Here is a 12235-nt window from a genome sequence, read left to right on the forward strand (position 1 = left end):
GTGGTTGGCAAAACCTTGAAATATTTTTTTAGATGATTCACACATTTTCATGACTTTGTTACCCCCATCTGTTTCTCGTCAGAAAATCGTTATGCAAAAAGGCCTGTTTACTGGAATTTGGGGGCAGTGAGGAAGGAGGATCCAGGAGGGCTGTGTCCCTCTCTGCAGCCAGCCTGGGGAGGAGAACACGAATTGGTAATTGGATGGGGGGCACAGTTCTGGAAAAGAACAAAGCAGGTGGAGTCCTTGCTCCGTGTCAGTGGGGGATGGAGGGCCAGAGAACGGGCTTGGAGCTGAAGAGGAGGAATGTGAGCCTCCCTAGGACAGCCAGACAAACAGAAAGACACACACGCGCGCGCACACACACACACACACACACACACACACACACACACACACACACGCCTCATAGATACCCCTCCCTGGGGCTTTTCCGACGCTGTCCACCAGGAGGCACTGTTTTCATGTAAGCCCTAAAGCTTCTGAGCAAGATGGTCCACTCTGAGCCTAGTACCTTTAAGGAGGGAGGGGCTTGGCAGGGTGGGGGAGCTGCTGGAGATACAGACACAGGCAGTCCTAAACCAGGGGCGTTTGGAGGGTCCTGAGGGGGATGCATCATCTTCTCCACTTACCCTTCCCTCCCTTGGTACTCAGGGCCCAGAGCAGCCCCGTCTCACCCTCTGTCCAGCCTGCACAGCCCTCATGAAGCCCCTGGAACTGTTGGCCAAACATTGCCACCTGCAGCAACGCGCCATCATGCACACCCAAACCACGCCGTTGGGCGAGGCGGGGGTGCCCCAGGATCGCACGGCTTCCTCATTCTCAGGGTCACTCTTGGCACACACTGCTGCCCTATTAGGACTTGCTCAAGATGAAATTTCCCCTCCAGGCCTAGGGTGCTCAACAATGAGGTGCAGATGAGGGCCGGTGAGAACAAAGTGCCCCTCCCAGGGTGCCCCTCCTCCTACCTCCCTGCAGGCAAGGCCTTAAAGGCGAGCTTTCACCCTCCCAGAAGCCACAAGGGCAGCCCCAGCTCCATGGGTCACTTAGGCTGGGCCCGTGAGCCGTGGCCGCTGAGCCTGCGCGTCCGGAGCCTGTGCTCCGCAACGGGAGAGGCCACAACAGTGAGAGGCCTGCGTACCGCAAAAAAAACCAAAACCAAAACCAAAACCAAAAACAAAAAAACAGTGAGCAGTGACATCCCCTCAAACGGTCTGAATGCCACTCCTGACAAGAGTCCCAGAGGACACCTGGCGTCCCAGAGGACACCTCGCATCCCAGAAGGCCTGTCCACATGTATTGTCCTCAGGAGACGCAGAAGGCACCCAGTGAAGACCCAAGGGTCCAACAATCACTAGGAATTGCTTCGCTTGGTGCTGTCCTGTCAGTGGGGGTCTAGGAAGTCTAATAAGCCATTGTACTCAGAAGAAAGCCCTAAGGTGCCATTTGGGGTCTCCGCTTCCTCCAGCCCCCCGTTTCCCTGTCAAGCTACCTGGGTCTTCTTCTGGAATTGGAGCATTGCCTGCTCTTCCCAGCACAGGGTCTTTGCTGCCCCTCCCCTCTTTCCTGGTTACCTCTCTGCTCAATCATTAATTCTTCTGGGGAGTCTTCCACGCCTTTGCCAAACCCCCGTTTCCGATGCTCCCATCAATCCCCCCTCTTCCTCTTCCATGGCCTTTCTCACATTTGGGATTTCGTTTTTATTGGGATGATTCTTTGCTGGATATCCATGTTCACAGCTGCCTAAGGGCAGAGAACTTGTCTATGTGGTTCACCATGGCTTCCCAAAGCCTGGAGCATCGCCTGGCATAGACTACGTGCTCTTTGTTGAATACATGATGACCTGCTCCTTGCCACCTCCCTGCGGGTGTCCTTGTGATGGAGGAGTGAGGATGCCTGTCCAGCCTGAGGGTGGAGGGAGGGTGGGGCATGCACATCCTCTTCACAGGAAGAGCCTCCACACCCAGAAGCATCAGGACACGTAGACAACTGCAGGCCTGGCAGACCTCGTGTGTCTGTTACTAATAATGACAGAAATGGCTTGCTTCTCTCCCTCTATAACTTCCTTTAAACTGCATGTCCCCAAAGAGCGGAATCGATAAGCTATAAAATATACAGGTTTCAACCACTGGCCTGTGGCTCATGTCCCTTCCCTCCTTCCCATCCTTAAGTTTAGTTGCTAAACTACTGCATCTAATACTAGTAACAGCTAACACGAATGGAGCACTTATCACGTTCCAGGCACTATTTTCAGTATCTCTTTAAGTATCTCTTTAACTCCTTTAATCTTCACAACAGCCCTTTGAAGTAGCTGTGATCATCATCTCCATTTTATACATGAGAAAACAGGGGCAAAGGGAAGTTACGTAATTGTCTAACGTCCTTCGGCTAATCACTGCCGTTCCTAGAACCTCTTTAAACTATTTTGCCCTCTACCAAAAAAAAAAAAAGTCTTCCTCAAAACGTCTTCAGAAAATGTGACGAACAGCACGACCCTCCGTCTAACGTGATAAATCAAACCGTAAACAGCCGCACACAGAGAGCATCTTCGCATCAAACGGTTTCCAGGGTGACGGTTCACGTTGCTGTGCAGTATCCACCACGTGAAAGCCCCTATGACAGATTCCCCAGTAGCCCAGAGCGAAGGGAAAGTTGCCTCTCTTGGCTTCTGGTCCCCTTCCTTGTATTAGACAATATTAGTTAAGTAATTGGTGAAGTTCCTTTCTCTGCTCTGGCTGCCAGGAAGCTCAGAGATACATTTTATGGTCTATTTCAGTAGCTTCTGCTAACTTCACTTCCCACCCCCCTTTCTGCTGACTTTATTCTCCATCCATCAGTCTTTCATTACTTAGACATGTATCTTTCACTCTGTTTTTTCTTTCCCCCCACCCCCCGGAGGAAGATCTACCTGGACTTGTGTTCATTCCAAGAGACCCCGAAACCTTTTTTGAAGAAGGTAGGGGTTTCAAACGAATTATCATTTAAGGTATCATTCTGTTACCTTGTCAAGGAACAAATGTTTGGTCATCTCAGCCTCTGCCCACAAACTGCTACCCCCTTCCCTCTCTCTCGCCACACCCAGCGCATCACAATCTCTGGAAACAGTTACAGCCTTCCTTTTGCAGTTCTGAGTCTAGAGCTGGTGCCCCAGGATCACAGCTGCAGCATCTGTGGACCGCCTCAGCTACATGCCCTCCAGGGTCCCCATCCCCATGAAAAAAATTATGCCATTGGACTCCATCACACATTCTCACTTTTTGAAACCTTTGTGCCCCCAAATTCTTTCTCAAGCACACTTCCACTAGCCAAAAAGATTCTGTTGAATTTTACCTTTTGTAGTTTTAGTTCCAAAATAATAGATACTCTGAATATATTGGTAACGCTTTCTCAATTCATAGTCTTCCTTCTACCCCCAAATTCTAATACTTCTCCAGGTGCCATGGTTCTGCGGCAGCCAATACTTTTTTTCCTTAATTTTTATGGGGGTAGAGTTGATTTACAGTGTTGTGTTAGTTTCAGGTGTACAGCAAAGTGATTCAGTTATGCATATATATATATCTACTCTTTTTTAGATTCTTTTCCCATATAGGCCATTACAGAGTATTAATAGAGTTCCCTGTGCTATACAGTAGATCTTTATTAATTATCCATTTTATATATAGTAGTGTGTATATGTTAATTCCAATCTTCCAATTTCTCCCTACCCCCCTTTACCATAAGTTTGTTTTCTATATCTGTAACTCTCTTTGTTGTGTAGATAAGTTCATTTGTACCTTTTTTTAAGATTCCACATATAGCAGCTGACATTTTTAATGCCCAGTATTGACTCTCCTTTCTCTGGTAATACATCCCAATTTTCCTTTGGGGAGCGACTCTGTCCATACAATGCAGTCGTAGAAGGACAGTCATTGAAGGTGCCCTAGCCAGAGGGTGAGCACAAGAGACACCAGCCCAATCAGTGCCATCTCCCTGGAAGGTGACTTTTGAGCACCATGTCCCAGGATGCGCAAACAGTGATGCCTTAAGGATGCTGCCCATTCGTTCCTGCTACCCAGACCCCTGAAGCTGCCCTGTTCCTGGTCCTTTATTGCACCTTGGCCACGCAGCTTTCACTTAGTTCTCTAAACTGAATAGCCTCAATGAATTCGTTTTTTTGTTTAAGATAGTCAAGTTGGATTCTGTTGCTTACAACAAAGAACTCTAACTGATACATAACTCCCCCAACTCAGAATAATTGACCTGGACTATACTTGAGGTCTCTTTTACCTCTAACGATCTGTAATTCCAGTAACCTCACACGACATAAATGACAGGGCATCCAAGTCAAGATTTAGGAGAAGAAAAAGGAAAATGTGAAAGCTACAGAAAGAAGAGATTTAAAATGTTGTGGTAGGTTAATTATTGCCTAGCAAATGTTCATTCCCTCCCTTCTATCTTAATGGGAAAAATAGAGTTCCCCATTCATGTTGAGTTGGACCACGTGATCTGTTTTGGTCAATGGAAAGTGGGTGTCAAAGGGTGCTAGTTCTGATCGCAAGGCCTTAAGAGTCCTCCCATATGTTGGTTCACTTCTCCCCCGTGAGAAGAGTATGTCCTAGGAAGAATGAGACTCACGTGGAGCTGACCCGAACCCAACCCTCAGCCTGGAGCCAAGTTTAGTGTGGAGAAGCTGAACCCTAGACAGCCTGTAGATGCACGAGTAAGAAATAAATGCTTGCCGTAAAATCTTAAGGACTTTTTTGTCATGCAGCATTATTATGGCAATAGCTGACTGACACAAATTTGTTTTGATTTCAGTCAACTTTAAGCCTAACAATTTTCAGCTTCATCAGACCTAGGGAGGGGGGAGGGAATGTCCTACCTGCTACTTTGACCTGCTTGGAGGCACAGGCTTTGCAGGGGAGCACCTGGAACTCTTCTGCCTGGTACATGGAGTAATCGGTACTGGCAATGACCAGGGTATCTCCAGGCTTCCATGATTGTACATCGTCTTCAAGATTCAGGATGGTGCTGTTCACGTTGGTGTCGATGGTGACGGTGAGTTTCGGCCTCACTGTTAACCCAAAACAGGAGAGACTGAGAGATAAAGCTTTGCTCCTGGCATACTTCTGACTCCCCACCTCTTCCCTTCCCCTCCCTAAGTCAGTAACTGCCTTCCCTGCCTTCCCTTCCCCTCCCTAAGTCAGTAACTGCCAGGTTTGCCTAACCAAAACCCAAATCACCAGGCTCACCCCATCCAAGTCTTGGTACAGTCAACAAAAACCCTACCAGAAAAGAGCCATTCATTAGCTCTGGGCACGGGAATTTTCCACGAACTCCTTAGCCGGAGTTAAATGTGGTTGCCTCACCACACCCGTTTTGCAAAAGATGTGAAACAAATATAGTCCCTCTCAACTATTATTTTCAGTAGCTGTAAGCCTCCCCTCCAAAGAACTTCCATCCCTAATGACTGCCTTCTGGAGATGGCCAAGTGCCCCTGAGAACAAACCGACCATTTCCAATCCCTTCTAACGAGCACCTCGAGAACCGGGTTTAAAATAATATCCCCCAAAGAGGCCATGAGCTGCGTGTCTATGCAGGGGAGGGCTGCAGGAAGGTCAGCTCTGTCCACTGCACCCTGGTTTTCCTGGACCAGGCCCTTCCCCTTCCTGAAAGGCATGTGGGCAGGGTGGGGCTCTGATGGCTCCTGCCAACTCCGAGGACCCTCCCACAGCTCCTGTGTCACAGAGGTGCTCTCCATCACGAGCTTGGTAGGAGCGTGGGGTCACTGAGATGCCCAGAGGCAGCTGAACCAGCCGTCAAAACTCCCAATGCATAGCTGGCAGCTCAAGGAACCGAGCCACGGTTGCATTTCTGTCCCCAGCAAGGAGCTGCTTACCAGGCTTCCCACAGAGGAACCGCACACGGTAGCTCTGGCAGCCTTGGCCCTGGTCATAGCACACAAACCTATAATCCTGGCCTCTTTTGTAGACAACCTCGGTGGTGAGGTTAACTCCATCCACTGTAGTGGCCTGGGAACAGCACGGAAATTACAGAGCAAAGTCATTTCTTTTTGTAAAGAAGGAAGGTTATGATTAATGTTATAAACATATACGCACGAGTCTAAAATTGTTCCTGCTGCAAAACTTATTCACAATGGCCTTAAGTTATTATTCGGACGTTTCCCCTTCTCGATTTTGTATAAGAAAGACAGCATGAAGTCACAGGATGGATAAACATCTCGCCTGGGGTCCTACCGTATTCGGTATCCAAACCAGTGACTGACTGCCCTGGTGAACGTTTTCCAGAGTGTTTACAGCCAGTACGCACTCTTTTAGGAGCTGCGCTGCCTGCTTTCTTACAACTTGTCCCACTCACCACCACGAGCGCCATCAAGAGTGGCCAACATTTATTGAAGACTCACTATGATCGATCCACTGGTGCCTAAATGTGGCCCCACATCCTGTGGGGAGTCACGCCCAGGCCCCGTCTGTGGAGTCTCAGGTTTGACTGTGTCCAGGGGGCGCCCTGGGCATCAGGATGTTTAATGGCTGCCCAGGTGGCTCCAATGGGAAGTCATGTTTGAGAACCCCTCTTGGAGTTATGGGGCTACATACGTTATTTCATTCCCTCTTCTTGGCTGTGAGGTCTATGAGACTGTTGCTGGTTTTACAGATTAGGAAACGGACGGACGCTCAGAGAGGTTGGGTAACTTGCCCATTTGAATCTGGACGCATCCAACTATACGGCTGGTGCTTCGCAGCCCCTCCCACTGCTGCCCTCAGGCACTACTGCCTACCGCCCTCGGTTCAGCGTCTGCCTCCTTCCAGTGGCTGGTGGGTTCTGGGAAGGCCAGGTTTTGCCTCCCTCCCTGATCCCGGCATCCAGCCCAGAGCCTGGCACAGAGCACAGTCTCAGCTGATGAGAGCTGATGGGCGAGAAGCTTCAAGGCCAGGTAGAGAATTTAGGGAGTGGGTTCAGAGAAGGGCATGATCCCAGGGCCGGGGTATGTCTGCATCATGACTGGGGCTGTCATCAGAGACTTGCAATTTACAGCAAGGGCTGCAGCTGTTATCCTCGTTGGCACAGAAACTAAAGGGACCAGGGCCGGGCAAATAGGAAGGTAAAGTTTAGTCAATCGAAAAAGGCGGGGTGGGGGGGAACTTCTAGGAAACCCTGCTTTGAACCCAGCAGATAGCCGCTGCCCTTGGCTTGGAAGGAGAGCTATGGAGACGTGAGTCCAGCCAGAATGGAAATTCAGCCCTTTCCTGCAAGCAACACACTCACAGCCACTCTCTGGGGTGGTCTCTGCAGCAGAGAGGCAGGCATTGCGGACTTGCTCTTAGAGGAAAACACTAAGGCTCAGAGGGGTTTAGAAGCAAGTTCAAGGTCACCTGAATGTCAAGCCCATGCCTCTGACCCCCGGATCTCTTCTCCTGAGGCCAGCATGTTTTTCAGTTAAGACACCCCTTAATATTGAGAACTGAGCCTGAAAACATCATCCAACTGAGCTGGACGTTTTTTAAGGTGCAACGTCTGGTAAACATTTCAGGAAACCTCTACTCAGTCTTGCTGCTTTTCTTGTTTTCCTTTTTCTAACCGTAAGAACGACCTTAGCTTTGGATAAGAAGAGTAAAAAGGGCTTTACCACCGTCCAGTGAACCTCGATCTTCACTTTAAGTAGGCACAATGTGATTGTTACTCATGATAATAATTATAAAATAACTAGCAATATCATAATAAACAGTAACATAGGAAAATCATTTTAAAATAATAAAAAAATTATGGGCACTCGTTCACTATGCATTGTTGCATTAAATCCACAAAAGAATCCCATGAGGGAACAATTCTTATCTCCATTTTTGCTTATGAGGAAATTGAGACACTAAATTCAATAACTTGACTGATATCTATGGCCAGGATTGCTAGTGAGGATGACCCAGGTGCAAGATTTAAGGCGGCACTCACTCTCAGGGTCATGCGAGTACAGAGTCGGCACCTGGGAGTGAGAGCCACCTTAAATTTTGTGCCTTGGGCACCTCACACGTCTAACCGTAGTCCTGTCACTGTTGTTAAGCCACAGCTCACAAGTGACAGAGCTGGATGCAAACTAGGAGCTATCTGGTTTCCAAATACATCTTCCAACCACCAGACTGACCTCCAGCCGCTGTGCCGGGGATGAGGGAGAAGAGGGGACTGCCCAAGATGGTCTCAGCCCCAAGGATGTGTGAGTCCAGTAAGTCCCACTGGCCTTGAAGGGTGGGTGGGTTTTAAGGGAGAAGGTGGGAGGAGAGGAGATTTCAACCCAGGAGAACCTCAAGAAGGGTAATGACATGGGAACAGGGGACTGTGGTTTTGGTTTTGATTCTGCAGAATCACAAGCTATCAGATCTGGAAAAGATTTCCTTGAGTTGAGGTCAACTGTGTAAGTCCTATTTCCTCTTTCTTTCCAACTCGCCATCCTGCCTAGGTGACAAATGTCCTTAACACCCCCTCCCCCTCCAGAGGATTTGACCACGTCAGGGTAGAGCAAGTATCTGGGGGACCCCTTGTGTGGGGCGGCCACAGCCCTTCAGGTGCACTGGGGCCTGCACGGTGGTCAGAGGTGGCCAGTGACCACAGTAACCTGTTATTTCCCATAGTGGCAAAAATGGGCACGTGGGCATTTCAGTTTTGCTTCAGTCTCTCTGGTGGGTTAGTTAACTAGGGCATTGAGCTCCTGGCTGATGTGTCTGACACTCTATCTATAAAGAGGATGTAATCTTGCTTTTCTCACCTGTGGTAAACATAGGACAAGCCTGGCTTTGCTTTTCTGACTTCAGAAAAACCCGGAGTATAGTCTACCTCATTGTCTTTTATGACTAGAAAGAGATGTTCTGGCTAAGTCTGGGGTCACTACTGATTAAAGGTTGACGGTGAGGAGAAAAGGGATGAACCTGGCATTTCCAGAATGCAGCGCTTCCTCCTTTCCTTTAGGGGCGGAGCTTTGATTCACTTTTGGAGGCACGTGACATGTTTTTAGATGACTGCCTCAAGGAACCTTTGTTTTGCCAAGAAAAAGCCAAGATTTTATTCTGGAATTGAGAGTTTTGAACTCATAAGGGGTTATAATGCTCAGCAAAATATTGTCAAAGAATGCACTTTTGTGGGAAGGCTGGCCCAGGCTTCTGGGTAATGGGGAAAACTGTTGTTGGGTCTTTTATTCTTCTCTGGACCTCAAATAGTTGAGACTTTGAACTCGGGGAATTCATTGTCAAGGATACTCCTTTTGTTGGAAGGCAACTGGGCCCTGCAATATGGCGGCAGACTGGTGGTTACGGAGTCTGGGGTTGGGTCCCCGTGGAAGGTCTTGGATTATGGAACTGGTGAACAGTCACATATGATTATATATGTAACATATGGAAAAATACGTATACTTTCTCCAGTCTCTTCTGCTATCTCCAAGCCTTTGGTAAAGTTTCATTCACTGTGTTAGCCTGGGATTAATTGTGCTTTGACACTCTCAGGGAAGAGCCCGTATCTGTGCTGGGAGCAAAGTTACTGAGAGCTAGAAATGCCTAAGAAAAGCTATTTTCCTAGCATGGAGAAGTGGTCTTCTAAACAACAGCGATCTGCAGCCAGGCAGCTGGCAGAGCAAACACCAAGAGGGATTTGCAGAGCATGGAAGCATTCCTCGAGGATTTCCAGAAATACTTGGGGAGGGAGTGCTGGTACAAGACTGGACTTCCTGTAGCCAAGTGAACTGGAGGAATAAAACGATGGCTCTTTCAGAATGAGAGCTGGAACACCCAGGGTTGCAAGAGAAAATTAAAATTAAATCTGGGAAGTATGTGCTTTGGGGGAGTCAGCACTTTTTGATTCTGTTGGACCCAAGAAGAATCTCCAACGTGTAACTGAATCTGGGTAAATCCTTCTCAGTAACGCTGGAGCCATGTGAACGGGGAGCCTTAGCCAAACAATGAGAAAGATTTCCCTGGCCTTTGCTAACTGCAGAACAGAGTGTCCTCTCTTGGAAAACTGGTCCCTTGTCCCACAGTCCCTCTACGATGCAAGGCAGAGGGCAGAAGTACAGCCTCAGGGTGGGGGTCAGGGGGTGGAGGGGTGGAGGCAGTCCGATGACCTGGGACCTACGGTTAGATCATCTGAAAGAAGGTGGTGTACAAATGTTGCTATTTGTATTGGATGAAAGAGGATAAAATGGGCAGGGATGGTCTTTCTCAAACGACTCCTAATTCTCTATCTAACAGTTAAGTGGCCCCAAACCTTGTTTTGGAAGAAGACCAGGCATCAGGAAATAAACTCCATTTCCTTGCACATGTCTCTGTCTTTCTTCTGGTCCTTTGAGCTCGGAAGCTTACCAGCTGAGCCACTGAATTGGGAGGGCTGCCTGTTCACCCCACACTTTCATGATGAAGCCAGCTGAGAAAGTCTAGGTCCCCTTTGGACAGAGTTAACTCCAAGTGAAGATCCCGAGCAAACACCGTCCATTCTGCAAATGCCGGCTTTCATTAACTGAGTGGAGGACAAGGCCGTAGCTGTTCTCCACCTGGGCCAGGCTCCGCCTGCACCCAAGTCCCGGCCAGATCCTGTGCACTCGAGGCCCCAAAGGAGACCAACGGAGGAGTGAAGCTGAGTAGGGCAAACCCAACGCCACGCTGGGCACCCTCAGCTGTGGCTGAAGCAGCAGCTGGGGAGAAGGAAAAGGAACTCAGCAGTAGAACCCAGGAGAGAATCTGAGGCCTAGCTTTGAAACTCACTGGTGGGGAAGCCTGGAGCAGATACACAGCTTCCACGTCAGTCTCTAAAATGAGAACGGTACTCTCTGGCTTTACCAACGTCACAGGAGGGCCGTGAGACCCACACCACTCAAATGGCACGAAAGTCTGTGATCTACAGAGTCTTCTTCGAGACACAGCCTTTAGAACTAGTTGGTTACCTGTATGTCAATGGGGCGACTGCAGATCTTCCCTGGGTGAGTGGCCCGGAGGTCTGAAATTTTCTCCCCACCTTTACTGTAAGACACTTGGTCATGTTCAAACCACTCTGTCCATTCCACATCTGGGAAGAAAGCAAAGAGCAGAGTCAGACGAGCAAGGGTGCAGGAGAGCCAGCCACACTCGGTGTAGCCCCCAAGCAGCCTTGGCACAATGGGAATTGAATACCATCTGTCCAGGTTCTCACCAGGCTGGGTACCAGAGGCTTCTAAACCATCTGTCAACTTCCCCCACCTCTCCCACCTTTTTATTAAAAGTGCCTGTTTTTTTTTTTTTTTTTGCGGTACGCGGGCCTCTCACCGTTGTGGCCTCTCCCGTTGCGGAGCACAGGCTCCAGATGCGCAGACTCAGCGGCCATGGCTCACGGGCCCAGCCGCTCCGCGGCATGTGGGATCTTCCCGGACCGGGGCACGAACCCGTGTCCCCTGCATCGGCAGGCGGACTTTCAACCACTGCGCCACCAGGGAAGCCCTAAAAGTGCCTCTTATTGACTATCTTATTTTATAAAAGCAATAGATATTCTTCACTACTGCCAAAAGGAGAAAGATGAAATCCATCCATGAACCCGTTATCCAAGGATGGCAGTGAGGATTGCTTCTTTCCGTGACCCCGTCCCCGTGTCTGTGGGCTCCTTGAAGGCTGGTTCCTACTCCTCCTGTCCGTGTTCTCCGTTCAGTGCCAGCGCCTGGCACAGAAGAGGTATTCCCTGAGAGGAAACATCTCCCTGGGCTATTCACCACGGAGACTTGATTAATTAAAGACAGCTCTCAGTTGCAAACTAAGTCGATACTGCCACTGTCGATACTGTCAAGTGGTCCTATTGGTGCAAAAGGAAAGTCCTCGTTCTTCAAAGCCCTGGCCTTTTAGCCCCCTGTGAAATGTCACCAAGGTGTCCCAAACTCCTCACCTTGAACCCACTCGCTGGATGAAGAGACATTGAAAAGCTCGCCATGCTCCGTCCGGAAGAGTTTGAATACCCGGGCAGCAGCAGAGCCGTGGTGTCCTGTCAAAGAGGAGATCAGAGGCGTCAGCAACCAGACCGACCCCCAAACTCAGAAGGATGTGATGCTAATGCAGAGAAAGCCCCCTACACACATGGATCTTGAGTCATTTTTTTTTTTTTTTGCGGTACGCGGGCCTCTCACCGTTGTGGCCTCTCCCGTTGCGGAGCACAGGCTCCAGATGCGCAGACTCAGCGGCCATGGCTCACGGGCCCAGCCGCTCCGCGGCATGTGGGATCTTCCCGGACCGGGGCACGAACC

The 12235-nt window shown here is 49.3% G+C and overlaps 1 protein-coding gene across 3 annotated transcripts in view; it reads right to left on the minus strand.

Moving 5' to 3' along the window:
- Positions 1-12235, minus strand: part of CEMIP (cell migration inducing hyaluronidase 1) — a 162912-nt gene that overhangs the window by 49194 nt on the left and 101483 nt on the right. For all 3 annotated transcript variants that reach the window (XM_033852225.2, XM_073801463.1, XM_033852228.2), the window contains exons 8-11: positions 11881-11976; positions 10916-11037; positions 5879-6011; positions 4862-5053 (exon numbers count right to left, since the gene is read on the minus strand). In XM_033852225.2, the coding sequence (XP_033708116.1) occupies positions 4862-5053; positions 5879-6011; positions 10916-11037; positions 11881-11976 (543 nt within the window). The remainder of the gene's footprint in view (positions 1-4861; positions 5054-5878; positions 6012-10915; positions 11038-11880; positions 11977-12235) is intronic.

The sequence above is a fragment of the Tursiops truncatus genome, chromosome 2, assembly GCF_011762595.2.
Source record: "Tursiops truncatus isolate mTurTru1 chromosome 2, mTurTru1.mat.Y, whole genome shotgun sequence".
Lineage (NCBI taxonomy): Eukaryota > Metazoa > Chordata > Mammalia > Artiodactyla > Delphinidae > Tursiops > Tursiops truncatus.